This window comes from Phlebotomus argentipes, unplaced genomic scaffold (genome assembly GCF_947086385.1).
Source record: "Phlebotomus argentipes unplaced genomic scaffold, Phlebotomus argentipes genome assembly contig_5, whole genome shotgun sequence".
NCBI lineage: Eukaryota > Metazoa > Arthropoda > Insecta > Diptera > Psychodidae > Phlebotomus > Phlebotomus argentipes.
In genome coordinates this window covers 2620738-2647738 of record NW_026776165.1, presented here as the reverse complement: position 1 = coordinate 2647738, position 27001 = coordinate 2620738, and the positions used below count along the sequence as shown (strand labels likewise).

Sequence of the window (27001 nt, the reverse complement as noted above, 5' to 3'; positions counted from 1 at the left end):
TTCATCATAATCAGAGAGACAAAAAAAAGCCATTGAGGATGGGAAAGAGTTTGGACATTAAACGAGATTGCCGTCATTTTCAGCATTTTCATCACTTTTTCCCCGCCGGCAAGAGGGTTGGCGGGGAAGTTACTTTTTACGTTAATTCCCATTTGGTGTGCCAGGCGGAATATTTGGTGTTCTGAGACACTTTCTCTGTCTCTCTTGTCACCGAGTTGAGGGGGGCCGCTTCAGAGGGAAAACAATGTGATTATCCCACCCCCCGGGGGAGGATATTTGATTAAATTCTCTTGTATCGGCTTACACGCAGTATCAAGGGTTCTCAATTAATCACAGTACAAATGAGAGAGGGGTGCAGTTCCAACCCCTTTTCGTAAACTTTCCCGAACACCATCGTCGCTTCTGCATGCTTTCACCCCCTGCGAGATAATCAATTCATCTCTTGCGTTAATACGTCATCAATGGCATTAGGATGGGTGGTATTAGCAAAATGAACTGCTGGCTTTGGGACACTTTCCACGCAGATTTTCTAATCCCAGATCCATTAAGGTTGCCTGTTTCATTCACTGCTCTCCAGAATCATGAGGGTAGAAAAATCCGCTCTATTTGTCGTTCTCACGGAAAAAATTCACAACGGAAAATCCTCAAATGTGGTCTATTGACAAAGTTTCAGGTAAAAGTGAACACAACAATATGAAATGCAAAGCAAAAGCTCACATTATCAGCTTATAATATTGAGATAGATTCGCAAATACATACCATTTTGCCAAGAGTCACAATAATATCGCGCACAAGAGCTTACTGGTGTGTTTGCAGTTGAATATTTCAGTAAATCTCGTCACTCAGACATGCATTACTTATTCGTATTCATGGAGTACGCTTCGTTCTTCAAATGCTAACACAAAAAGCCCAACATTGGCGAGGTGGAGATTTTTTCCCGAAAAAAACACACACATTTTCAATTTGAAAAACAAACGTAATACTGAAAAAAGCAGTGACAACACTTTTGTCCATCATCCAGTGATTTTTTCAGTTCATGCACTGTCAATTTAAAAAAGCATACAAGCACTCAGAATCATCTCTCTGTGCAATGGAAAAATATTGGAGTGAAACATTGAGACTGAAGTGAGCAAATGTAATAATTATAATGTGTATTTGTCAATGCATGCGATATTTCTGCTTTATATTTACCATACATAGTAAATAGTTTTGTGCTGGAGAAAGAGAGCAGAAACCCTCTGTGTATGATTGTGATCTAAAATGCGTGTCACTGCGGTATTTGCGTGTAACCGGGGAATAAATAATAAGAGAGAAAGAGAATGAGAGTGAGGTTAGGAAAAAAAACATATCTAATCATAAATTAATGAAAAGTCAAGAATTTCACTGTTTACACGAAGTTTTCGTTAACTACACCAATTACCGTCTGGGGTTTCAATACAACATGGAAGACGGGAAATCTCGAAGAATTCACAAGGGAGAATAAAACTATTTCTGTTATTTTTTCTCTATCCACTAGCAGTGCATAATTTTAGCTCGTCTATTTTGATGCCAACTTCCGCCACAGCAGAAAATTATATTCATACAAAAAGGGAGGGTTGAATGCATAGAGCGAAAGGGGGATTTATTTTCACTTTGTTCCCCGAGAGAAACAACCGAGGGTGGCTCTTCTAGAGAATCACACAAAATAAAATGATAATAAGTATACATTCTGGGGTGATTTATCTGTGATATTTCATATTTATGCAACACAGTCACTTTCATGCTAGACATGAAAGAAACCACTAAATCTCAGCTGTGTTTTGTGTCTGATCAAAAATTCATCTTTTCCCATTCATTTCCCATAAATACCAATAATTACTGCTCACTTTCCACGTCCACTTCTCGCGTGGTGAAATCAAGCGCAAAATCTCAATGGCCCTCAATCATCCCTTATCTGGATTACTGGCACGAGCAGCTCAGAGACAATTTCTATGGTGCAAATGACAGACTGGAAAGTGGTGCCAGCGATGGCACACATGGTGAACGTCGTCTGAGATGAGTGGCAGATTCCAGACGGGAATTAACTCAGTTGTCCACATGGCGACAAAATGAATGTGTCACTTTCACGAAATAATTACAGGAATTCGCCCAATTCGAGAGGAAGGAAGCACTCCAATGCAATTTCGGATACAGACAAATGACAATGGATTGCTGGAAAAGCGGAAGGAGCAACATGGTCACGGGATATTTGACACAGGACAGATGAACAATGAATTCCAGGAAATATCCTATTCATCATCAAACTATTTTCCAATTATTTTGTTCGCCAGAAGAACACACAGAAAGTGTCTCCAAAAAGAAAACAAATCAAATTAAAATAGTTGAAAATTTATTTAATTTCAAAGACCAAAGATAATTCATACAGTTTCTTGTAAAACAAGGAAAATTTTGTGAAAGAATATTAATAGAAAATGATGGATTATGATAAGCCACGCCTTTGTTTTGTTCTCTTATACCCCGCCTCTTCTTATGCTCCTCCCAATTGGGGAGTTTCATGGAAAATTACAGGTGTAAATCGAAGTTAATTAATTAACTCAAGAAATTTTTTTACGAAACTCTTCTTCAAATACAATTGTAAGGATGAAAAACTGTGACCTAAATCAATACATTGGGGATAGAATCTATTTAATGTATAACACAACAAAAGATGTTTTAAATTTGTCTGTTGTCAATTATGGTCATTGAAATGTAAACAGTTTTAATTGATTTAACACAGAGTATTTTATACTCGGTTGATATTTCACTTCATTAGGAAGATGCACTAATTAAATTAATTTGCTTCATACACACCGCATCATGTCCACCCCCATTCTGCTCAAAGCAACCCGAGTCCTCTCTCTCTCTGTCCGAACCTCAGGCAAAATGCAATAATAGCCCTGATTCACTTACATACTCAACAGCACTTCCTCTCGGCCACCCAGAGTCCCAGCAGTTCCCTTTGAAAGCGTCCCAGTAAATTTCAGAGTTGTTGATTTACACCCCCGGAGATATTATAACACAGGAACCATCCGATATCATTAATTGAGCAGCAAAATTCTCGGAAAATTACAAACTTTAAATGGTTTTCCTTTATTAGGTATCCTGTATAAACTACAAACAATATTTTGTGCAAAATAACTATTCAAATATACTGAAGAAACACTTGATAGACTTCATACGTGCATAAAGTTTGCTTATTATCACATGAAAAGCTTCAAATTACTAAACTATAGATGAAGGAAATTGTATCATATTGTTTCTATAAGGAAATTGGTTATTAGTTTATTCACTGCAAATGGTAAATAATTATCTCACACATTACAGTAATTTGTCGAGAAAATCATTAGACAGAAATTGAGCGTAAGAGACAAATGAATAGCACGATTCCATGTAAGATAAATATAATTGTTGAGCGTGAAAAATCGAGAGGTCTGCAGAGGTAGATGTGTGCTGGCAGAAGTCAGGCGACAGATAATTCTCACATTCACCTGACTTTACCACCTTTGCGCAATTTATCACACTCAAAAGCACACACACACACATCTCAGCACACAAAAGCTTCCGCTTGAGATAAAAGCTCACCGTCCCGAGGAGGACAAATGGTGAGGGTAAAAAGTGGGTCAACTATTGAAAACATATACGAGGAATTCACCCTGACACAAAGTCGTTTGATAGCGTCGCCTTTCATTTCAGAGATCAACAATATGAGTAAAATAAGAATTGAATGTTGGCCAGGAAATATTACCATAATCCTTCTCGATTTACTTTCGCCCTGCTCAACCAATGAAAACAACTCATTTTGTCAGACATTTCGCATGGACCGGAGCAAAATCTCTTGAATTACTTGAACCCTTACCGAGACCCGACATAAATTTATTTGTCCGGCGACACAGATAACTCGTGTTATCGTCTATCATAGCATAGGAAAGAACTTTTAAAGGTAAGAAGTGAAGTATAAAGGCTGCACAGGATCTTATCCACATGAGAAGTCGGCGTTCGTTCGCAAAAGTTGTCGCAAAAACACAATTGTGGGCGGGGCAAAGAAGTGGGCGTGGTATTTGAAGCACAGCCTCAGTCTGGACTTAAGCATTGGAGTATCCAGAATTTTATGCCCATCAAAGGACTTTTTTAAGTCCTATTTACAGCTCAAAACTTTCTAAACAGTGTTTCCCAGTCTCGCTTATGCTAAACAGAAGTGCCATCTATTCGCTGTACAGCCAAAGCGTGTTCCATGTTTAATTAGACATAACATCGCACTGTATTTATGATAATTTCACTTTGCGATTTATTTAGAAACTTCACACAGGCCAAAAAGCCCTCTCTTCTAATGGCGGCAATTTAACAACCTGGCGGTGAAAATTCTCAACCCGTAATTTTGTCAATGGCGATGTGCAGGGGTGCAAAGTGGCACAAAAGGAGGCAGAAGGGCCACACCGACAAAAAAAAACTATGAATGAGTCGCGAATTTCCTTGCGGTGGCTCTCCCACCCCCCAAAGGGTGGTGAACTCTGCATAATGAGTCCCAAATTTATGCGTTGAAAACACGCCATTTATCGTGCTTAGATATGATTGAGGGGTCGAAAAGCGTCTGCAGAGGTTTGGGTCAGAGACTGCTGGAGGAGAGGAAAAAGCAACACCCCCACATAAGGGTGGTTCTGTGCCTCCTGGTAACTCACACAGCGTCGCTCCACTGTTTTACAACCAGCAGCAATTTGTATAATAATATTGCCTCTGTCGATGGAATAGTGTTTATGGCAAGTGTGATTAGGTTTTTATTGACTCACCGGCGCAGGTGGATTGAGACGAAATGCTCTTTTTCTCAGAACTTTCTCCCCCGCAGGGTGAACGTCTCAGGGTCACCTGAGCCCGGTGAACACACGTCTCGGCGTCCCCGTTTTTCCAACTTGTGGCCTGTCGAAAACAACACTGAGCGATTCCTCACGCCTTCCCACCCACTTTTCCACAGGACTGTTTTTCTTTATTTTTTTCTTTGCAAAAAGTGAGAGAACATGCGAAAAATATATGTGTTACCGCAGAACACATCCACAGGCAGTAATTTGCATGATTTTTCCCTCTTCTCTTGCGTGTCACGACGCTCTCAATATTAATTTTCTTGTCGCACTATAACTTCCACGATTAGTGTGTAAATGAAACATTTTTACATTTGATATTATTAATTGTTACCTTGCAAGATTTGTTCATGTTGTGACATTTATATGAGGAACACATTTCACCACAGCCCTTGAAGGTCGTCGTACACACTTTTTCCCGCACTTCACAGCGCGACAATATTGCATTTTCCATTCAGAGAGAGAGGGAAAAAATATTACATCTAATTTGAAAAGTTCCATCTCTTCACTTTGCTTGGCTCTTTGATTTTTCAACCGAAACAAAATTATACTCAGGCATTTTCCCAATGAAATTCACAGGCAAATTTCTATAGAATTAATGAGCACACCAAAGTAATAAAGTGTATTAAAATCCACACAGAAATGTTGTCAGTTGAAGGATTCTTTTCAGCATTCAACACAAGCTATTCGGAAAAAAGAAGCGTAAACCTTTTCATCACAGAGAATGCACCAACTTTTTCTCTCCCGAGCAAAGTCAAAGCATTGTAATCTATAGTGAAATACGATGCATTTATATAGAAAAACGTTGTTGAAAAAAAAGAGTTCACGATTTATAAATAAAGTTAAGCGAAAGAGAAAAGAGAGCTCTTTGTGACTGACCACCGAAAAATTGCTGATGTTTCCAACTCTTTCGTGAGTAATGAAAAATGCATTCATTTTGTTCCGAGATTTTCCACCAATGATGCGTTATTATAACAATGCTCAACTTTCCACACAGTAATTTTCACCCACGGTGAAAATATTCAGTTGACAATTTTCATAGAATTTTACTCTTTCTCTCTCTCTCTCTCTGGTTCAACGCAATTAACACCATAAACTGATTTTCAGCACGTGCAAACAATAGCAAAAGTTTTAACTTTTGTACATTTGAAACATTCCATTTGACCATAAAATTTCACTGACAAATCAGGCAAATAATTCACACAAACTATTGTCATGCGATATCGACAATTTTTAACATTACATCATCATAATCTATTGAATTTTCTGGAAATCAGCGAGGCAAATTTTCAGCTCCAAAAGAGACCAACATTAATTCGCAATGAAAAGAGTGATTTTCACGGTAAGCGATGAAATATTCAATTAATTTATTTAAAATTCACCGATGCAAATTATATTTTGCAATTATAACCAATTTCGTGGTGCTCAATAACCGCATTCTGTGCTTCACCGACATAAAACATTGGAGCCAAAATAAAGTGGAAGAGAGAAGCTGTGTGTGAAGACCAAAATAATCGATCATACATAATTCAAAAGGTACTTCATAATTCTAAGTGGTTGAGATGCGGCAAAAAGTTACTCTCTCTCTCTCTCTCTTTGCCCTCAGAGTTGAGTTGTGTGTGTGGAAAACTTTTCAAATTGTCCTTCAAATACCGAGAGCCTCCGGGAAAAATTCACCCGCCCGCATATCAATTGGGAATGGGGATGGCAAAAAGCCTATAAATCACCATCAGTTGGCAAAGGAGTGAGGAAATCCCAAAGCCGCCGCGAATTTCCCAGGGGAGTGTGAGTGGCGCATGCCGAGCGAAAATATTCAGCGTGTGTGTGTGTGTGTGGAGAAAACCCTTTTCCTTCAACCCCAATTGAAAGACTGATAGGGACATGTTAAGTGAATTTTCTTGTGAGAGAAAGGATTTTGCAAAATGCTCTCTATTCGCACTAAAGCATAGATAAATACTAGCCCAGAAAAGGATATGAAAAAAAAAAATCTCAGATCAATTCTCTTCCCTTTCAACATAAATATTGAAGATATTTCCATGGGAATTATCATGAAAGTTCTCAGCAGAGCACCAAAATATATTTTTCAGAAATCGCAAATTGTTCAAAAGCATTTCCTAGATAAATAAAATGATAAAATTCTCCTGTTCGTATAATTTTAATTCATTTAAACGTATTATTACATTCAACACTGGCTGGAATTTGCGTAATTTAGCTGAGAAGGTAAAATAATTGCAAAATTATAAATTATATTATAATCTCCAATGAGTTTTATGAATTAAAAATAGAAAAAAACCAACAATCATCGCTTGGCAAATTGAGTAAGATCAAAAGAAAACGTTCAATGCTGAGCTTTTTCAGCTTTTTTTTTTCTTCAGAGTGTGAGAAAATTCACTAATTTTCCATGTCACGAATTAGTTTAATTAATTCTTCGTATCTCGTCTCAACTTGAATTTTGAGTTTTCACACTTTCCCTACCTATAAGCTAATGAATTGACGTCAGATGCATTCAGATTCATTTCATTGAATTCGAGCAATTCCAGTAACTTTTGCTTTGACTTCTCCGCAAACAAATTGTAAATAAACTCTACAGATGGAATGTGAAAAGCGCGCTCCCGAAGGTAAAGAGTTGCATTGAGGAGCACATTCCAATTGCGGTTCTTAATTTCCCATTTGCAAAATTAACTTCATCACTGAAGTTTTCACATTGAATTTCATGCTTCTTTAGCGATTGCAATCATCGAGAGACTGGAAATTCGACGCTCTGCGAGGATTTGGGTCAATTTTGTCATCCTGAATAAAATATAATATCGCGCAAAAGGCTTCTCTCTGTGACCTTTTGTGTGCGACAAAAAGTGAGGAGCTGAATGTGAGTACAAAAACCCAAAAGTGACTGCAAAATGATATGAGCGGAAAAACATACCGAATGTCCTGCAGCGAGTGTTGCCCGTGCTCTGGAAAAAAGGACACACACACACATATACATATATACACAAAAGTCTCCATCGTCCGCTGAAATCCTCCACATTTAATCTGGACTCTGGGAAAAGCATTGGCTAACAGAGGAGCTCGGAGATTGCAGCACGATTTATGCAATGCCAAACCGCTTGTCACCACGTGAGCTTCTCCACATGATCCACCTTGCGCTTCGAGCTCCTGACGTAACCCAGAAACTCCAGCTCACCAACGGCTCGTGTGAACCTCGCCCTGTATGAGTGCGGTCAGTTAAGGGTGCACAATTGCCATGCATATAAATTAAATGCTGAATGTGATATCTTCTTGTGCAAAAGGATACTGAACTTGTGCGCTGACGCCTCGCTCCTCCCCCACCGCGTCATCCTGTGGATCCTGGACGATTGACTGGAAGGCCTGCAGCCAATCGAACAAATTAATCATCCGGCCACACTCACAGTGCAACCTGTAGGCGATGGTGAGATCCGGGAGGTGGCAATTGAGTGAGTTGCCGTCGCAGCAGCCGCACTACAAAGAGAATTGACCGATTTATAGGCTTCACTGCAGGTCATCCCTCAGTGCCCATTGCGGAATTATCCGAATAGCGCAGTAATTCATGGTTATTCGTGAGAATGGTTTCTCTCTGTCAATACCCTGAGAAGACAAATGATTCAATTTGCACGGAGATGTCCATCCTTTAGTTAACCCTTTGGAACAATAGACGAATTAAGTGATTAAGGCAATTGTGGGGTTGCACTCAGGATCCCCCAGACATAGGCATATGAACTGCGCATATCAAATTCCCTATTAATTAATTCACATTGCGAAGGCGTGAACTGCATTTTTTCCCATTGCATCACCACGCCCTGAGCAGCCCATTTGATTTTCCAACACTGATTTCCCAGAACAATCACAGGAAATAGCTGTGTTTTTGCCTATAGTGCTAACAGGTGATATAATAACTAGGGCAATAATGCAGCAATGTCAAGTGCAGAAATCAGCACTCACCTGGAAATAGTGCTGAGGATTGGTGAGAGCCTGATGCAGGGCTCCTCGTGGGGATCCAATGAGATGTCGTCTCGTCGAGGAAGCGTCCGAATGAACGAATAGCTCTATTAGAGGCGGGCCGCGCGTGAAGGGAATCAGCCAGGACCCCAAAATCTGCTCCTCCACAATTCTCAGGCACTCCGACAGCAATCCAGCCTGGCCAGACATCTGATTCTGTTCCTTCGCCTTCTCAAGCAGCATTTTCTTCAATTCAAAGCGATTGTTCACGCTCAGAAGTGCAGAATCTGGCTTCTCCTGTGCTTTGCCAACAACATCCTCTCGCAGGATTACTCTGCACTGTTCCAGAATGTTATGCATCCACTTCTGAATTGCTTGAACGTTTTGCGAAAAACACTGTTGCTCTAGGAAATCCTCAACTTTGTCCACGCAATCGCTGAGCTTTACGAAGAAGGCTTCCTTGGACATTAGCATCAGCAATTGTCGACACTCGACGTATTCTTGACTGCTGCTGAGAGAATTCACCGTGGCAAAGCAGTAGATCTCGCGCAGTTGCTTTCCCAGTGGACTCTTGGGCAGTTCTCTGACCAATTCGTAGAGAAAATGCAAGGCAGAGTGAAAGTGCAGAAAGAACTCCTCAATTGCGGGCATCCAGGATGTCTCCAATTTGATCCCCAAATGAGTGTCATTCGTGAGAAGAGCGATAATTTCCCGGCAATCCGGCAGCATCTCCACGTGTCGCCTCACGGACGGCAATCGACGGATGTTCTCGCAATCTTCGTGCTTCTGCAGAATTGTCTGAACATCCACACTAGTCGCCAGGCTGTAGATCTTTCCCTGCGAGAAGTGCTCCAGAAGGCAAAATTTCAGTCCCTGCACGAAGCCACTGACAGAGAAGTCGTAGAAGAGAAACTTCTCAACGAGGAACTGCAGAACGCGACCGGAAAGGTGGATTTTCTCCCTCAGAATCACACTCTCGACGATATTATTGAGAATCACCACGGACGACTGTGTCTGGAAGACGTGGAACTTGGCCCTGGTGGTGAACTTCAGCGGCAGGAGTTGCTCCAGGGCGGAAACAGAAGTGGCCACACCGAAGAGCAGCACCAGAGGCAGTTGGGAGCGATAGCTGGCGAGAATGGTCACCAAGTCGCGCAATGTGGCTTTGCAGAAGAGCTCAAAGTCCGGAATGACCACGGCCAGGGTGGTTTTGATGCCTCTGTGCTCCAAAAAAGCCCCACAGAGACTCCTCATGGTACAGTTCTGCTTCCGGATTTCAGCTTCCTGAAACTGCTGAATGAATCCTCCCACCAGCGTCTCAATAGCCACCTTCACGCTGGTGGCTTCTGTGGACGTGAGGACGACTGAGCAGAGCTTGTCCTGATCGGAAATCTTGTCAGAGAGACGCTGAAACATGCTCAGATGATCCGGCTGATTGATGCCCGTTTGCAGAACAATCACTGGAAAAAGGTAGCTGTAGGCACTCGAACTCGTTCCCACGACACACTCCAACACACTCTCCATGACTCGTGAGTAGTTTTCCCTCAGAATATTCTGCAAATTCAAGAAGAATCCTGAAGAATTGCCCAGTGAAACATGAAAACTCTCCCTAACCTCAATCTTGCTGTGGATTCTCTGCCAGGTTTCTTGATATGCACGATACCAGGGACTGGCCAGGATGTCTTGTGGAAGAATAGAGTCCTGCGTCGCAATTGAGGGGCGCTTCTTGCCACCAGACTTCCTGGGCGGCCGCACAGAAGCATTTTTGTATACAAAACAACCCTGAAGAGAAACAACCATATTTTACCTCATTTCACTAAAGAACACAAAATTCTCCAACTCGCCTTGGAAACTGAGACATCCGGCTCCATTCTTCAGGTGAAAAACACAAATCTTCACTGGTAAATCGACAAAAAAACCGAAGAAAAACAAAGCTGCCCGGAAAACACACTTTTTAGCGGGAATTCACAAAACGTCAACTGATCGATACAATCTCGACACTGATCGACACGACTGAAGATTTAAAAAATACCAGAAAATTGCAAGGAAAATTAGAAAATTGACTATTTATTTACATTTACGCTTCTTCCGCTTTATAAACACCGTGACAACACCATTATTATTTGATTCGATCGTGTAGTCAGAATTCCCGAGATTTATGCTCTTATTTTGAGGAAATTCTTCAGGATCCTTTAGTGATTCAGGTTTCGTGGGAAGATCCTTAGTTCCCTTTGGAGTTTCTGGAATTGCAGACTTTTCCTGAACATCTGAAAGCATTGTCGATACTTTCTGTTCAACGCCTTGATCATCTTGGCCATTCTTCTCCTCAGAAGTCGAGGAATTCTCAACAATGACACTCGTGTCTTCACTTTTCTTGACCACTTGTTGAACATTTTCATCCTTTGGCACTTCTTTCGTAGTCTTCACTGTCTTTTCCGCAGTCTTTTCCGTCTTTGCGGTCCTTTCTCTGGATTTTCGATCACTTCTTGTGTCCCTTTTATCGATTCTGCGCTCCCGACTTGAATCCCTGCGCCTGTAACGATTCCTGTCTCTAGATAAACTTCTGGGCCTGCTTCTGCGCTTCTTGGAGCTACTGTGTGCATCCCTGTCGCTGCCATCGTGCCTCCTCTTGTAACCCTGATCCTGATGAAGGCTTTCCTTGAATCTGTCATAGCGATTTGATCTGCCATCTGGCTTCAAATCCGTCTGAGTCGACTTGGACACTTTCTCAGAAGCCTGAGACCTCATCTTATTCCTCCGGAAGGCCAAATCGTCGAAATCCCTTCTCAGCTGGGCAATGGTACCATCCTTCCGCTTGACTTCCGCCCGGACAGTCGCAAGAAGGATCGAGAAATTCTTCTTTATCGTTGAATTCACCGCCTTTGTATGTCTGTTCACAGCTTCAGACGCTTCCAAGGATTTCACAATCTCACTGTGTTTCTTTTGCAACACCTCCAGTTCTTCCGCAGTCTGTAAAATACAGGAAAACTTTTGTATTTAAACACGAATTTTCAAAAGTGAGGTTGTGATTCACCTGTTTCAGCTTCACAGAAGCATCGAAATCGTTCAGATCACCATAAATATCAAACTTATCCTCCTCAGTCATCCTTCTGTCTCCTTATAACACTAATTTCACATAAAAACTGCGAAAAATTGACGAAAAACGAGAAAAACCCGTGGCGTTGCTGCCACAATAAAAACATCAACAATGCACACTTGACAAGTTTCTTCACAGCGCGTGAAACCGTTCAAAATCCACTGTGAATGGCGGGAAATCCTTCAGGCCATCAGGAAAAGTCCTCTTCGCGATAAAAAATACAGCACGTTTATTTTGGGTACCCTACGCAACACAATGACTTGCTTTAAGCGAATAAATAATCGAGGCGCGTCTGGGCGATCCTTCTACACAGTTATCAGCTTCCCGGAACAGCAGGAGCAATGATGGACAACTCCCGGAGGCACCACGAGGTTGCTGGTGTTCAGATTGTTGGTCTTTATCTCTGACAGGAGGGAGAGAATCCTCTCCGCTGTCTCTCCTGACTCTGCCTCACTGGTTATCTGTGGCACTTTCGGCACTTCCTGCCCATCATCGGAACTCTTCTCCCTCTCCTCCTCATCCGTGGCCAGGGAATCACCATTCAGCGCCCCCTTCACCTCTGCGGGAATGTCTATATTCTTCTGTCGCAACAGCAACTCCACCAAGCCATTGAGCTCCATAAGCTTCTGCTTCATCTCCTCGCGATCCGCCGCAATCCGCTGCACCTGGACGTCCTTCTCGATCTCTCGCTGCTTCAGCAACTGCCTCTGGGTCTGGTACAGTGTCACATACTCACCGATCGTCTCTGTCTCACCCTGCAACTGCGTCACAAGGTGCTCCAGGCGCTGCTTCTCCTCCGTCAAGTCCGCAATGTCGTTCATTGTGCGTCGGAAGCGCTCCTCCAGTCTGTGCATGGCTTCTTCCGTGGGCAGCACGTCCACCACCTCCACCACACCATTCTCCAGAGGCTCTACCACCTTCTCAACCACCGCATCAACCTCTTCCCGCTCCACTGGCTCTTCTGGACTCCGCTCCTCCTTCAATTGCCTTACAGTCGCCTCCAGATGAGAGATCTTCTCGCGCTGGCGCTGCACCTCGATCTGCAGCACATTGCTAGTCTGCTGGCCCATCTCACAGTGCCGAAGTCTGTCCAGCTCCTGGTTCTGCAGCAGCGTCTTCTTCTCTAGCTCCGAGTTCTCGTGCGACAGCCTCATCATCTCCTCGTCCTTGAAGTGGAGCTTCTCCCTCAATCCGCCCACTTCCTCCTCCCAGCCATCGAGCTTGGAGCGCATCTCGCGGCCCAGATGCTGTTCAGACTGCAGCTGATCCATCAGCGACGCTTTGTCGTGCGTCATCTGCACGTAAGCTGTCTGCATCTCCTCCAGCTGCGACTTCAGCTCCATATTCTGGGACACAGCTCGTGCTGCCGCCACTTTCTCACTCTCCAACGTGGCGCTGAGAGTGGACGGATCCACGAATGACACCTCCAGTCGCTCAACCTTCATCTCTAGTTCAGAGATTGTGGTCAGCTTTGCCTTCAGCGCCGCTTCAGCCTTGGCTTTTCCCTCCTCAGCGCTCTCCAAAACGACCTGGAATGCATTGGCAGAGGATTAAGATGAGAAACGACCAATCATTTGTCAACTTACCTTGAGATGTTCCCCTTCTTGCTGAATCCTCTGCAAATCCTCCTCCAATTGCCTCAACTTCTTCTCACTTTCAGCACCTTGAGCGATCTCTTGGGCAGTATTGTGAGCCTGTGGCTGCGCAATTTGCGCTTGAAGTTGCCTCTCGAGCTCACCCACGTGCTTCACCAACTCCGCCTCCCTTCGGGACAGCTGATCCCTCTCCTGGCTCGTCTCCTGCAGCTTCTGCACCAGCTTCGCACTCTCCCGGTTGAGTTGCGTCACGTAGTTCTGATATTGCGTGGCCGCCTGATCACGATCTGTCGATATCTTCTCCACTTGTGTCAACAATTCGCCCACCTGCTGCTCCAGCATCATCCTCTGCTTCGCCATGCCGTCGATCTTGGCGTCCGCCGCTCCCGTGTCGCCCGCCGACAGCTGCTCCACGCGTAGCTGCGCCAGAGCCAGCTCGGAATCGCGCACCTTCAGCATCTCCACCAAATCTGCATACTCCCTGGTCTTCAGATTCAGCTTCTGGGCGGCCTGAGACGCCTCCTCGGCCAGATCGTCACACTTCTCCGCAAGATGTTGCATCTTCTCCCTCGCGGTTTCGTTCTCCGAGCACAGATTCTGCTGCGAGTGCTCAAATCTGGCCAGCGCCTCGCGTAGATGTGACGATTCCACCTTGAAGTCCTGCACTTGATGACGAGAGGCGCTCAATTTCGCCTGCAACTCCTCGATTTCCTGATCTCTCTCACGCACAAGGTTCTGATAGGTGGTCAAGCTGCTCACCAAGTCCGCCTTCTCACTCACCAGAAGGTTCAGCGCCTGCATGTGGGAGTGCAGTTGATCCCTGAGCTGTGTCAACTCCTCCACCGAGGGTCCGGAAGACGCTCTTAAGTCCTGAAGCTCCTTCTTCATCGACTCAATGACTATCATTTGCTCTCTCACAATGCCCTCCAGCTGCATGATGCGCACCTTCTCGCCGTCCAGCAGGGAGAACAGCTCATCCTTCAGACTCTCCCTGTGAGGCGGTGTCTTTCGCTGTTCCGGTCTGGCCAGAGGAGGCAGAGGAATCGTCTCGACCGCCTTCTCGACCACAAATTCCTCCACCGCAACCGCCGCGACCTCCGGCAGGGAAGCTCTGTCCTCAGATCCATTCTCTGATGCGGGCGCTTGCTCAATACATCCCTCGATGTCCTCAGTTTTTGGCTTCTTCTGCTTCGACTGGAACTTCTTGAGCTGAAAAGAGGCACAATTGACAGGTTTCAACCTCAGACGTGGACGGGAAGTGTCAACACAGATTTTCACATGGCTTTTCCCGGCAAACCACATTGGCAGCCACTCAAGTACCTTCTTTTTCCCATCGGCGAGCTTCTCAGCCTTGCTTCTACTGTCCGACATGGTGAGGAATGCGGGAAGAGCCCGTGAAAAGCCCGAAAATCATGAGACACGAAATCACTGGAAAATTGCAAAACAACACACGCACGCCAACTGCCGGATTTTGATGGAATTTCCATTGACGTTTTGTGTTTTTTTTTCTTCGGGGTGCAAAATTTTCTCGGCGTCGCACGCTTTTTCGCATTTTCCACTGAAAATATGTGATAAACAATGGCCTCATCGTCTAACGGAAATGGTAATCTGCTCGATGAGTTTGAGGAGTCGTTCCAGGTGAGCGGGAAATGTGGGATATTTGAAGGGGTTTAGGCGTGATTCCGGGTCTTTTGTTCTAGGCGTGCCTCCACGCTTTGGCCAAAGACGAGCCTACGACGGAAATTGACAAGGAGGCCCTCAAACTGGAAGTCGACCAGACCACCATGAAGTTCATCCACCTGGCCAGACAGATGGAGGCCTTCTTCCTGCAGAAGCGCTTCCTCCTGTCGGCACTGAAGCCCGAATTGGTGCTGAAGGAGGAGAATCTGGACTTGCGCTACGAGATCCAGCGCAAGGACGAGCTAATCAGGAAGCACTACGAGAAGATCGACCAGTGGAAGGCCCTCCTCATGGATCAGCAGCCAGTGAGTGAGGGCGATTGTCTTCCCCGTGAAAGTCTCACGCACCCTCTTTTCCCAGATCCCATCTCAGGCCTCAGGTGGAATGCAGGCATCGAGTGACATGCGATCGATGCAAAGCGTGACAGCGGGACCCATGATGGGCGGCGGAGGGCCCGGCGGCGGCGGAATGATGCCCCAGGGACCACCAGGCGGCATGGGACTGCCCGGAATGTCCGGACCAATGCAGGTAAGCTCGCTCTCTCTGTCTCTCTCTCCTCAGTCTCGCCACTTTTCTCTTGCATTATTTCTCTGTGACTCCCGGAAATGCGCCCGCCCCTCTGGCCATCTCCTCGCTCGCTCTCCTCCTCTCTTCGCGCCATATAACCAATTCTTTGTGCTCTGATAACGAACCAATCACACACACACACGATAAAAGGCATCCCTTCAGGCGCAGCAGTACATGCAACAGCAACAGATGCAGCAAATGCAAATGCAGGTGAATTTGAAGAAAATTTTCAAGCACTTTTCATGCACAGAAATCCCTTTACATTTTTTTTCACCTTTCTCACCATGCCAAGGATTTTCTTTCTTTCTTTCTTTTATATTCCAGCCTGAGATGCATTTTTTTATTTTGTTGCTTACTTTTCGTTGTCCTTTCTTTTACAGTCCTTCAACAAGTTAGTAAAGCGATAGAAGTCAGGAGGAAAAGATTGGGATTTTTTTCTTTTTGAAATATATATATATATATAAAAACCATGTTGAGAAAGTGTTGAAGTTATAGTTTAATGTTACGAAAGTTTGTCTATTTTTTTGTTACTTTTCACACAACAATATGAAGCATAATTTGGTCGGAAAGGATTGTCAACTATTGGAGAGTTTCAATTAAAGTATTTTATTTAATTCCAAGAAGGTGCTTTTTATTTGATATCCCGTCACTTTAAGGGATGTGCCATAACTTAAGTCACACAGTGCTGGGAATTTGTCAAAAATAGTCAAACTTCTTTAGTTAGGCAGCAAAAATTTTCTCATGCATTCATTAGACAGTTTGTTATAGTTGCTTTAAAGCCTTTTTCAATCTAAGAACTTCCTTATTTTCTAGCTGTAACAATTTATTGCTTGATTATGTCTAGAAATTCGTTATGCTTTCACATGATGGGCGGGACAATTGAGTGGGCGGTGCTTCGGAGAAGAATTTTCAGCAAATTTACATGTTTAACTAAAGGAGTTATGAAAGTTGATTGTCATATTTACTGTTGATTTATCTATAGCAAGGCACTTGTGGCACATCCCTGACCACTTCCCGCTTCCTCCCAGTCCACAGACAGTCGCTTGCTGGCGTCTCAATGGCACTCTTGTTGGCTCTTGTAGGTCGGCGGTCCGCAAATGTACATGCAACAAGGTGGACCGGTGCCGTCGCGCGGCGCCTTCAATCAGGCCCCGAATGTGCTGCAGGGCCCGCTGGCGTACTTGGAGAAGACCACGAGCAACATAGGTGAGACGCTGCTGGCCTAGATCCTTGCCGCCCGATCGCTCACCACTCTCTTTGTCCGTTTGCAGACATGGTGGGAATGGGGGACGCAAGGAGGTGACGGGGGCGGGGGAGGGGGCGCGGCCGTGGCAGAGGACGCGGAAGAGGCAGAGGGAGAGGCGCCCCCGAGTTTCACGGCAGTCCATTGTCCTAGGAGAGAGCCACAACACCTCCTTCCAGTTCGTCTGCACTCGCAAAATTTACCACTGATCTCAGAATCGAAATCACACGATACTCAGTATTCTTAGGGTCTTACTTTAGCCAACGCTGTGGGTTTAAATAATTTAGCCAGTAATCTCACGATCTCACTCCTTTTTTTTTCATCACAATCTTTCCACATCACAATCGAGGTGCGCTCGCGCTGACTAGGGCAAAGAAAATGGACGGACAAAAGCACTATTACTAAACACTTGATGTTACAAAATGTGTAAGTTGTAAAAGATATTGGAGAAACGATAATCCGCTGTGAAGCGACCAACCCCGCTAAATTGGAGGCCACTTGTGAGTGACATCCGGAAACAGAGAAATCCTCCCCACACCACCATCAACTTCGAACAAGAATCCACACATCCTTCTTCTTCGTTTCTCTGTGCTCGAGACCCCACGACTCAGCATAAGTCCGGAAGATCACGAGGATCGCCTGATCTTCCATTCCGGAAAGCCATGCAGTCTCGAGAGAAAAAAAAACTTTATTTCTTGTAATGATTGAAAACAATAAAAAAAAAAACACCTTTTCCACTGTACGAGAATAAATGCATAAAAATCAACAAATTACAGGAGAGAAAAACACTGTTTTTTCTTCGTCACGCTCATCATCCATTATCGTATCTGCAATTATGGAGAACAAATTGGAACGAACTTCTGTTTCTAATCATACGAATCTGGTGATGGCTTGAGACATTGTAACTTAAGATTGGGAGACTTCAAAAGTGAGTATAAAATTATAGAAGAGCTGAAAATGACACCTAAGAAAAGAACTTGTAACTTTATAAAATTCAAAAGTAGGTCATAAACCAAGACGAAGAGCCTGAAATAAGAAGAAAAATACGATTTCAAGTCTAAAAGAACACGCGAAAAAGATAATTGAAGATTTTACAATGAAATCTTCTGTACAAAAGCCATTTCCGAATGTTCAATTCTGCTTGAACTCACGAAAGAACACATCATCAAATTTCATTTACAATTCTTTATTGATCAACTTTACTCACTGGTATTTTTACCTTATCAAAAGAGGAAAAAAAAAAGCTGGATAAATGCAGATACGACAACTTGTGATGCACTAAACGCAATTCTACGAAAGATAAAAATCAAATAACATTGGATACCTGATTGGGTGGAAGCGGAAGAGGCTCACTGGGGCATTCTTTGGACAATGGCACTAACATCCAATGGGCTGAGGTAGTTTCCTCCATCTTCCCGGCGCCCCAGACAGGCTCACAAGGCCGCCTCGCGGTGAATGAACTCCACAATCGTCCGCACAGGACGCCCGGTCATGCCCTTCTCCACCAAGTACGGCTGATCGTCGCAGCCGTTCATCACGCCCGCGATGTCCAGGTGCATCCACGGCACGCTCTTCGGCACGAACTCGCGCAGGAAGGCCGCGGCGGTGCACGAGCCGGCGCCCGACACTTTGCCCAGATTGTTGATGTCGTAGCCCGAGTAGTCAGTCATGTTGGTGTTGTAGTGCTTGAAGATGGGCATCCGCCACACGCGGTCACCCGTCTTGGCGCCGGCGCCCGCCAGATGACTGTACAACTCGTCGCTGGTGCTGAAAGCTCCCGTCACACAGAATCCCAGCGCCACGCGAATGGCGCCCGTCAGCGTGGCCAGATCCACGATGTAGCGCGGCGAGAAGCGCTCGGCATAGCACAGAGCATCGGCCAGAATCAGGCGTCCCTCGGCGTCTGTGTTATCAATGCAAATCGACTTGCCGTTCATTGCCCTCACCACGTCTCCGGGCTTGTTGGCTCTGCCGTTGGGCAGATTCTCGCACAGCGGCACCAGACCCTTCACATTCACCTTGGCCTTCAGCTCGGCCAGGGCGGCAATGGTGCCCACCACCACGCTTCCGCCGCCCATGTCGGCGCGCATCTCGTCCATCTTGCTGGCCGCCTTGATGCTGATGCCACCACTGTCGAACGTGATGCCCTTCCCCACCAGGCACAGCGGTTTCTGGTCCGCCGCGGCGCCTTGGTAGGTCATCTCGAGGAACACCGGCGGCTCATCGCTGCCCTTGGACACGGACAAGAAGGACTCCATGCCCAGACCTTGCGCCCACGCCTTGTCGTGCGCCACCACCTGCACGCCCAGCGGCGATAACTTCTTCGTCACCTCCTCAGCGAAGATCGTGGGCGTCATGAGATTGGCCGGCGTCTCCATCAGCAAGCGACTCCAGTTCTGCGCTCTGGCCACCACTTCACCGCGCCGGAAGTCATCAGCGCCTGAGCACTCCTGAGCCAGGCTCACCTTGGCCACCGTCTTCCTCGCCTCCAGCTTCTTGTACTCCTGGAAGCGATATGCGGCGAGCGTTGCTCCCTCGGCGGCCGCCTCGGCTTGTCCACCAAAGTCCTCAACATCCACATGAGCGACCTTCTCAGCGGTCAACGCCTTCACGCCCGCGCCCGCGGCGATTCGCACATTCTCCCGCACACCATCCAGACCGTCCAGGACATCCCAGGCGGCGGCGTCTCCCAATCCAGCAACAGCCACGATCGGATACTTGGGACTGGAGTTCCACAGGAGCCGCGTTTGCCCCACTTTCAAGGGCCCAGCGCTGAAAGACGATAGGAGGTAAATATATCAGATTAATCCATTATTAGATATGATTACGTCCAATCCACTCAATTGACTATTACACTACTCATGCCCAAGAGGCATGTTTGCCCATTGATAAAATCGTCTTCTCCCTAACACTATGAGCATTATCATGTGGAGTGTCACAAATAAGCTCATATCTCGCTCTTTTTCTTCTGTATTTGTAATCACAAGTTTCAGGCCCGCAGCGGAATTCTCTCTTGTTCAGCTGAAAGCGTGCATGAAGAATGCGAAAGCCCAGTTCTCTCCTGGCATGACTTTGACATTCCCAATATCTCTCTCCGGGGATGAGATGACAACTTTTCGCGGCAGTCTTCTTCCTGGTCTCGTGGCGCGATGAAGGTGGTAGTGATTGGAGCGGGAACGGGTGGCCTGTGCGCGGCCAAGAACAGCCTCCAGGCCGGCCTGGAGGTGACGGTGTTCGAGCAAACGGGCGAAATCGGCGGCACTTGGGTCTTCCGCGACGAAGTGGGCAAGGATGAGTTCGGCCTGGACATCCACTCGTCCATGTATCGTGGCCTCAAGACGAATCTGCCCAAGGAAATCATGGGATTCCCGGACTTTCACATGACTGGCGGCGAGCAGTCTTTCGTCACAGCCAAGGAAGTCCTCGATTGGCATCACGAGTACGCTGATCACTTCGACTTGAGGTGAGACTGAAGGATTCCGATAGATTCATTCGTGTCTGCTTTTATTACATCCAAAATTTCACAAGATATTCGACTTGTAAAAATGTGGATTTTTATCAAGCTAATGAAATCCATTCAAAAGTGCTGATAAGACACAAATAAGAATTAGACACTATACTAATTCACTGTTTGTGTGTGTGTTAGGATTTGATGCTAAATCAATATTGTAACATTTAACGTGATCAAGATAATTTTCGCCTATTGTAGTCTTGTTCAATTGTTTTCTAGATATAAATAAGGCATAAACTCAAGTATTAAACCATTCATATTTCAAGGAAATGGATCAAATTCTATCACAACGTCGTTCGCGTGAAGCCCCACGGAGAGTCCCAGTGGGAAGTCCTGGTGAAGGATCTCAAGCAAAATTCCTACTCCACGACCATCTTCGACGCAGTGTTCATCTGCAATGGCCACTACAGCGCCCCATCCACGCCCAACTTCCCCGGCCGGAAGCTCTTCCGTGGCCGCCAGATGCACAGCCACGACTATCGCTCGGCGGACGTGTTCCGCGGCGAGCGCGTGCTCGTGATCGGCGCCGGTCCGAGTGGCATGGACATCACCAACGACGCCGGCACGGTGGCCGAGATCGTGGTGCAGTGTCATCACTGGCAGGAGCCGCCCAACGTCCCGTTCCCCAGCAATGTCACACAGAAGATCGCCGACGTGGTGCGCCTCACCGAGGACGGCGCCGTCTTCAGTGACGGCTCAACGGAATCCTTCACACTGATCGTCTACTGCACTGGCTACAAGTTCACATTCCCATTCCTGAGCGTGGACTGTGGCATTCACGTGCAGCAGAACTACATTTCGCCACTGTATCAGCACTGCCTCAACATCAATCGCCCCACGATGGCCTTCATCGGGATCTGCAACTATGTCATTCCGCAGCGAATGATGGACTTGCAGATCCGCTTCTTCCTCAAGTTCCTCACAGGCGGCAAGGAATTGCCGTCGCGCGCGGAAATGCTGGCCAGTGAGAAGTACGAAATCACGCGACGCCTCGAGCAGGGCATCAGCCTGAGGAAGGCCCACTTCATGGGTCCAGATCAAGGAAAGTACTTCGAGACCCTGGCCAAGATCGCTGACATCACACCCATTCCGCCTGTCTTTGCCACTGTTCACACGGCAGTTTGCGCTCTGATCCGCAGCGATATCAGAAACTTCCGCCGCCACAACTATCGCATCATCGATGATCACTCCTTCGAGCGATTGACGTGATGTCCTTCGAAAACACACACACACAGACAGACAGGTTTGGCTAATCTACAAACATTTATATGCACATCTTCTTTAGAACAATATTTTTGCCATTAAAGTCACAGAAAAATATATTTTTTAAACTTTCTTTCCTCTCAATAACAATGGGTTTCACTGTGTTAACTCGTTATCTTTTATATATTACCATAATATATTCCTCTTTTTTTATTCCACACTATTTGTTCAAGGAAAATTTCTAACACTACACACGATTAGTTTGAAGTGTTCTTCTTCTACACTTTGTCATCTTCTAATGCCTTTTATTTTTGTCTCTTATCAATAAAACTACTTTCAATTATTACGTTCTGTCTTTAGCACCAAACAAAGGTTTCCGGATCAACAACAATTTTTTTATGCTTTCTACATAAGAAAATCCGTTTGGCACAATTCGAAAAAGTTTTCTACGCTATAATTTCAAGCTAAAATACACTTTCTATTGCTCTACAAGTTGAAATTTATTATTTTTTTTCTTTTACTCTTTTGCTTTCAAATTCCCTTTTAGCATATGTGCTGTTGTCAGAAGATTCCCCCAGTCAAAATGCCTTGACACCTTAAGATATAAACCTGAAATTCATGAGGTTTTTTCCGGTGTGTCATTTGTGTTGTTGAAGATGCTAATTAAGTATAGAGAATGGACAAAAACTTAGCCTAAAAATACTTTGAAAACTACACAATATTGAAGACGGGCATTCGAGGAAGCTGCACGATTGCTGTATCACAAGGAATCATCTACACTAGCTCTAGAATCTTCACAATGCCCCTGCTGTTGGCCACCACCATCACGTTGCACTGCTTGCGCCAGCACACCGCCGACACGAACTCATTGAGATCCGACCCTGACTGATCAATGCTGCTGGGCCGATCGATCTTCATACTGAACAGCGGCTTCGGCAGCCCCTTGTAGTACACATACAGCGAAATGTCCTCGCTGCCGCACGCAATGTACTCCCCATCCGTCGCCAGGCCCACGAAGTTCTTCTCATTCATGTGACCCACGTACGAGCGAATGGAATAGGGCGGAGAGTTGACATTCCACAATCTCAGGCGACTGTCCGTGCTGGCGGACACAATCTCCTGGTCATTGAGGAACTTCACATACGACACGGCCTTCTGGTGGCCCGTGAACACGCACAGTGGCTTCGTGGTGTGCCTCAAATCGTAATAGTGCACACAATGATCAGCCGACCCGAATGCAATGTGGCAAGAGCTCTTGGGATTGAATTTCACACAGCAAATGTTCGCCTTTGTGTCCAGTGTGGCCACAGAATTGTTCGCCAACAGTGACCAGAGCTTCATCCGTCCATCATCCGATCCTGACGCCACAAGACGCGAGTCCACATTATTAAAATCCACACTCCAGCACCGCTTGTCGTGCTCCTGGAAGAATTTCGTCCTCTGTCCCGTCACTGCATCCCAAATTGTCACTGTGCCATCATAATCACTGCTCGCCAGGATGTTCTTGTGATACGAATTCCACACCACACACGAAATCTTGCTGTTCGACACCATCTCCACCACGGGATAGTGAATGTCCACAACATCCCTGATCACGGCCAGATAGTCATACACTTTGATCCTCTTCGTCACGCCAGCAATGGCGAAATACTCATTGTCTTTGTCAAACTCAATTCCCGACACAATCGATCCATTCGACAGATCCGACGAATAGCCAAGCGTGGCCAAAGTCTTGCACGAGCTGTACCGCGAGAACTTCACCAGACTCTCACGAAAAGCATCCAATCCACGCCTTGAGCTCACGGACAATCTCATATTGTCATTATCGTCACTCCCAGTCGCACCGCTGAAGTACAAATCCTGCCCGCGCGCCTGAAAGTAGCAATTGACAAAGTCATCGAAGTACGTGTGCATCCGACGCTTCCGGATGGTGAAAGTCGACGTGACATCATTGTTGAACGAGTTGAAGCCATCTCCGGCATTCTCTGGCTTCTCCTCCTCAACACCCGGCAGCTCTGGCACTTGCTGCTTCTCCCCTTCGCTCTGCTCGAGTGTCTGCTCGACATCCTGCACTGGAGCTGGCATCTCTTCCTGCCCACTGGCCACCAGCAGATTCCTCCTCTCCTTGAGCACGCACTCCACTTCGTGCAAATCCCTCGAAATCAGGTCAATCTCCTTGGCAATCTGCGCCTTCTGGTCCTCCTTCTGCTTCAGCAGATGCCGGAGGAACTCGTACAGCAGCCTATTCTGCGCCACACACGTCTCCGTCTCCAAGATTTGGCGCCGATGCGACAGAATCTCCAGCATCACATCCACGTCGGACAGCGACAAGTTCTGCGAATCCCTGGCAATCAGGTCCTTCAGTTTGTTGGCATCCTTCACCGCCGTGTCGCCCATCAGCTGCTCATTCGTCGCCAGTCGCAGTCGCTGCTTTGCCACCAATTCATTGAGCAGGAAATTGGGAAAGATCAACTCCTGCGTGGGCAATGCGAAGCAGCACTTCGGACACCTCTTCGTGCTCTCGATGCTCTTCACAATGCACTGATAGCAAAATGTGTGGCCGCACTTGGTGATGTGCGCCTCGGAGATCATCTCAAAGCAAATCGGACAGAGAAGATCGCTGTTCTTCTCCTCCATCGTCGAACTGATCCCACTTAAAGCAGTCAAGCGGCGCGACGCTCCGCCACTGGAGCCCCCAGAATCCGCCATGGAGTCCACAATATTCCGTCGAGACATTCTCTCTCTCTCTCTTTCTCACTCTTTTTTTTTCTTTCTGTTTTCAACCCGTTTTCTCTCTAATTCGCAGTCGATCTGAAACAAAAAGTGCCATTCTGAGATTCTCTATCTTACATTATTGCTTCTTTCATTTTTTATTTTTGTTTTAACACAAAACAGAGCAAAGAAAATTTTATGTACAGAAAGAGACAAGATAGCGAAAATATAGAAAAATTCTACCAACAAAAATCTCTCGGGCAAAAAATTGTTTCAGGTCAACTGACAAAAATGTTTGCTGTCTTTTGGCGTGAAAATCTTCAAGTACAAGCTTCAAACAATCGTCCAGAGAGTCTTCTTATCACCACACGTCATGATAACACCAGTCAGAGAAGTCAAATTCATCATAAATCTTCACCTATTGCAAAATATTTTAAGCAACTTTGCTTTATAAAACATCCAGAAGATTTAGCAACAAAATCTCATGGGAAACTTTAGTGAATGTAGAAAGTTGATAAGCTCCACCCACGCGGAAGACACACCCAAAGTAATTTCTCATCTAACACCAAATTTGTTTCAATGTTATGAATGCTTTTATGGATGCCAGATTAAAATGAGATAAATAGTGAATTTTCCGTATATTCAGAGTAAACAAAGTTAAGAAGTTTCTTTTTATTCTTTTTCAAAATAACAATCAAAGAAAGATTCAACATTTTTCTCTGATAACATTATTAACCTCTTATCTTAAGAGGTTCATAAAATGTGACCCCATTTTTAATCGATTCCCACGGAATTTCATCGAAACGCCCAAAATTCAGGGGATAAGGCGGAAAACCACATTTAATCAGCACATTTCCTTATACATTTCCTCTCCCGAGCACCGCAAAACCACGATAAAAAGCCCTCTCTATGAGGATATGCCAGAAAATGCCCCGAAATGCCCAAAATTTTTACTCACACATTGATCTGCTCGAGTAGTTTTCCGGATGTCACTTGATCGTTGAATTTCTGGCCAAATGGCGTTAAGCGGTTGACTTTCTCGTTCTCAGAGGCATAAGCACCCAACACAAGACCACGCTATGCCGCAAGAATGCAGGAAAGATAAGAATTTCAGTTGCATAATCCGGGAGACTCCGCCCCCATCAGAGCAGAAGCAAGTGCGCAATTGTGGTACTTACTAGTTCAGACATTGAGCTGTAGGACCTTCCGCGCGACACGACACAAGAGTATCTGGCCAGGAGCACTCTAAATATTGCCATTCTGATAAGCACTCATGATAAAATATATTTTTTCACTCACACACTCGCCACCTGACAACGTCGAGCAGAATCGATGAGTCGATGACAGCGCCACGCGGTGTTGCCACATGGGAGTGGTGAATTTCTCTATTTTGGTTTTCGCTGTCATTTCTGCCACTTCTGGAAGAGAAATTGGCGAAAAAACAATCCCGGAGGGTAAAATAGGAGCAAGATCTTATTGAAATTTCCTAACGACAGTGTAAGCTGCACTAAGAAGTGAGGAGCTGAGCGGAATATTGTATTCCTGGTTGTTTATCCATTGTTATGTAATGATTCCAGGTTATGGCCGCTTCACCGTACGGGAGAGGACTTATAGGGCTCATCAAGCAAGGCTGCCATGAGATTCCCGAGGTGATGGGTGCCTCTGCTCTGGGCATAGTAAGCATGTGCATTGGCTTCGGTGCATTGTACAAATATTACCAGAAAGACGGCGACAATCGCCGATACAAGTTCGATTACGTTATCATGCGCTCTGATGATCCGCGGGCAGCTCGAGTCCACAAAGATTGATCTCCCTCAGGAGAATCCGTGTAATTTAGATAAACAAATGCAGTGAACTGTACAAAATGTGTTTTAGGATGAATTCTTCTTCTTCAACTCTTCAATGGTTTCCTGTAAGAGTTTTCTGCTGGTTGGATCGTCTGCCCAAAACTTCTGTCTCTCTGCTTCCATGTCTGGGAAGAGTTTTTCTCTGCAATTCATGGGAAATGTAAATAAAACACAGGAAAATACTAGTTTCACAAGGTATAGAACCTGTAGCTCAAACCAACGGCTGCAAATGCCAGGAAGCTGCCAAAGAGTACGGGAAATCTCCAAGTGTTTAAGCCAGGCATTTTCCACAAGAAATTAAGCGCAATTACTCTGAAAATAGCGGAAATTCACGAAAAATCTCCGCCGATTCTTAACCAAACACAATCAATGGTGAAGATGAGAAACTCACCATTCAGTCAGCTGTCAATTTTCGCCGCGTTTTGCCGCAGTCGCGAGAAACTCAATCGTGTATTCACACTTTTCTCCACTGTGGAAGGCATTTTTCCAGCATTTTCCCATCTCCAGTGGCCGCGAGTGTCTCGTGTGTGTTCCCGTGATGGAAATTTGTCCCCATTGATAGAGAAAGTGTGTGAAAATCACGATAAATCAGCGTCCCAACAGTGTTCTGTCCAGTTTTGCCTACATTCGGGAGTTTTCTCCTCTTCAGAACAGCATTTGAAGCACTTCCCAGAAACACTGCGAAGCCCGGAAACTGGGCGGGAAGATCGCCTCCCGATGACCT

General features: G+C 45.5%; 7 protein-coding genes and 1 long non-coding RNA gene across 13 annotated transcripts; 3 read left to right on the top strand and 5 right to left on the bottom strand.

Annotated features, from left to right (window-relative positions):
* Positions 1–7873: 7873 nt before the first annotated feature.
* Positions 7874–10794, bottom strand: LOC132266193 (origin recognition complex subunit 3). Its single transcript, XM_059767047.1, has 5 exons — positions 10667–10794; positions 10437–10604; positions 8826–10376; positions 8161–8345; positions 7874–8072 (listed from the first exon to the last, which is right to left on the bottom strand). Exons 1-5 carry the CDS (start codon positions 10691–10693, stop codon positions 7976–7978), a joined length of 2028 nt encoding a protein of 675 aa, XP_059623030.1. The 5' UTR covers positions 10694–10794; the 3' UTR covers positions 7874–7975.
* Positions 10795–10889: 95 nt separating this feature from the next.
* LOC132266012 (splicing regulatory glutamine/lysine-rich protein 1) lies at positions 10890–12015 on the bottom strand. Its single transcript, XM_059766835.1, has 2 exons — positions 11857–12015; positions 10890–11792 (listed from the first exon to the last, which is right to left on the bottom strand). Exons 1-2 carry the CDS (start codon positions 11926–11928, stop codon positions 10890–10892), a joined length of 975 nt encoding a protein of 324 aa, XP_059622818.1. The 5' UTR covers positions 11929–12015.
* A 109-nt stretch (positions 12016–12124) lies between these two features.
* Positions 12125–14974, bottom strand: LOC132255410 (golgin subfamily A member 2). Its single transcript, XM_059751419.1, has 3 exons — positions 14835–14974; positions 13506–14723; positions 12125–13448 (listed from the first exon to the last, which is right to left on the bottom strand). The coding sequence occupies exons 1-3, from the start codon at positions 14883–14885 to the stop codon at positions 12225–12227; spliced, it is 2493 nt and encodes an 830-aa protein (XP_059607402.1). The 5' UTR covers positions 14886–14974; the 3' UTR covers positions 12125–12224.
* A 31-nt stretch (positions 14975–15005) lies between these two features.
* On the top strand, positions 15006–18060 carry LOC132255414 (mediator of RNA polymerase II transcription subunit 28). Of its 4 annotated transcripts, none has more exons than XM_059751430.1 (5): positions 15006–15152; positions 15215–15499; positions 15555–15722; positions 16844–16967; positions 17033–18060. In XM_059751430.1, exons 1-5 carry the CDS (start codon positions 15093–15095, stop codon positions 17062–17064), a joined length of 669 nt encoding a protein of 222 aa, XP_059607413.1. In that variant the 5' UTR covers positions 15006–15092; the 3' UTR covers positions 17065–18060. The 4 variants fall into 4 exon arrangements, with proteins under 4 accessions (XP_059607413.1, XP_059607416.1, XP_059607414.1 ...); XM_059751433.1 differs by lacking the exons at positions 16844–16967; positions 17033–18060 and adding exons at positions 15924–15971; positions 16142–16384; XM_059751431.1 differs by lacking the exons at positions 16844–16967; positions 17033–18060 and adding exons at positions 15912–15971; positions 16142–16384.
* Positions 18061–18174: 114 nt separating this feature from the next.
* LOC132255412 (E3 ubiquitin-protein ligase COP1-like) lies at positions 18175–25715 on the bottom strand. Of its 2 annotated transcripts, XM_059751428.1 has the most exons (3): positions 25609–25715; positions 25389–25507; positions 18175–19776 (listed from the first exon to the last, which is right to left on the bottom strand). In XM_059751428.1, exons 1-3 carry the CDS (start codon positions 25687–25689, stop codon positions 18438–18440), a joined length of 1539 nt encoding a protein of 512 aa, XP_059607411.1. In that variant the 5' UTR covers positions 25690–25715; the 3' UTR covers positions 18175–18437. The 2 variants fall into 2 exon arrangements, with proteins under 2 accessions (XP_059607411.1, XP_059607410.1); XM_059751427.1 differs by lacking the exons at positions 18175–19776; positions 25609–25715 and adding an exon at positions 22222–24529 and having other exon boundaries at positions 25389–25504.
* On the top strand, positions 19837–22091 carry LOC132255413 (senecionine N-oxygenase-like). The gene is made up of 2 exons (XM_059751429.1): positions 19837–20467; positions 20782–22091. The coding sequence occupies exons 1-2, from the start codon at positions 20154–20156 to the stop codon at positions 21722–21724; spliced, it is 1257 nt and encodes a 418-aa protein (XP_059607412.1). The 5' UTR covers positions 19837–20153; the 3' UTR covers positions 21725–22091.
* Positions 25716–25815: 100 nt separating the features above from the next.
* Positions 25816–26395, top strand: LOC132255415 (uncharacterized). Of its 2 annotated transcripts, none has more exons than XM_059751436.1 (2): positions 25816–25927; positions 26008–26245. In XM_059751436.1, the coding sequence occupies exon 2, from the start codon at positions 26011–26013 to the stop codon at positions 26236–26238; it is 228 nt and encodes a 75-aa protein (XP_059607419.1). In that variant the 5' UTR covers positions 25816–25927; positions 26008–26010; the 3' UTR covers positions 26239–26245. The 2 variants fall into 2 exon arrangements, with proteins under 2 accessions (XP_059607419.1, XP_059607418.1); XM_059751435.1 differs by having other exon boundaries at positions 25830–25944; positions 26008–26395.
* On the bottom strand, positions 26314–26782 carry LOC132255416 (uncharacterized). The gene is made up of 3 exons (XR_009468181.1): positions 26669–26782; positions 26482–26589; positions 26314–26419 (listed from the first exon to the last, which is right to left on the bottom strand). It is a non-coding gene; the product is annotated as an uncharacterized LOC132255416 (long non-coding RNA).
* Positions 26783–27001: the final 219 nt, after the last annotated feature.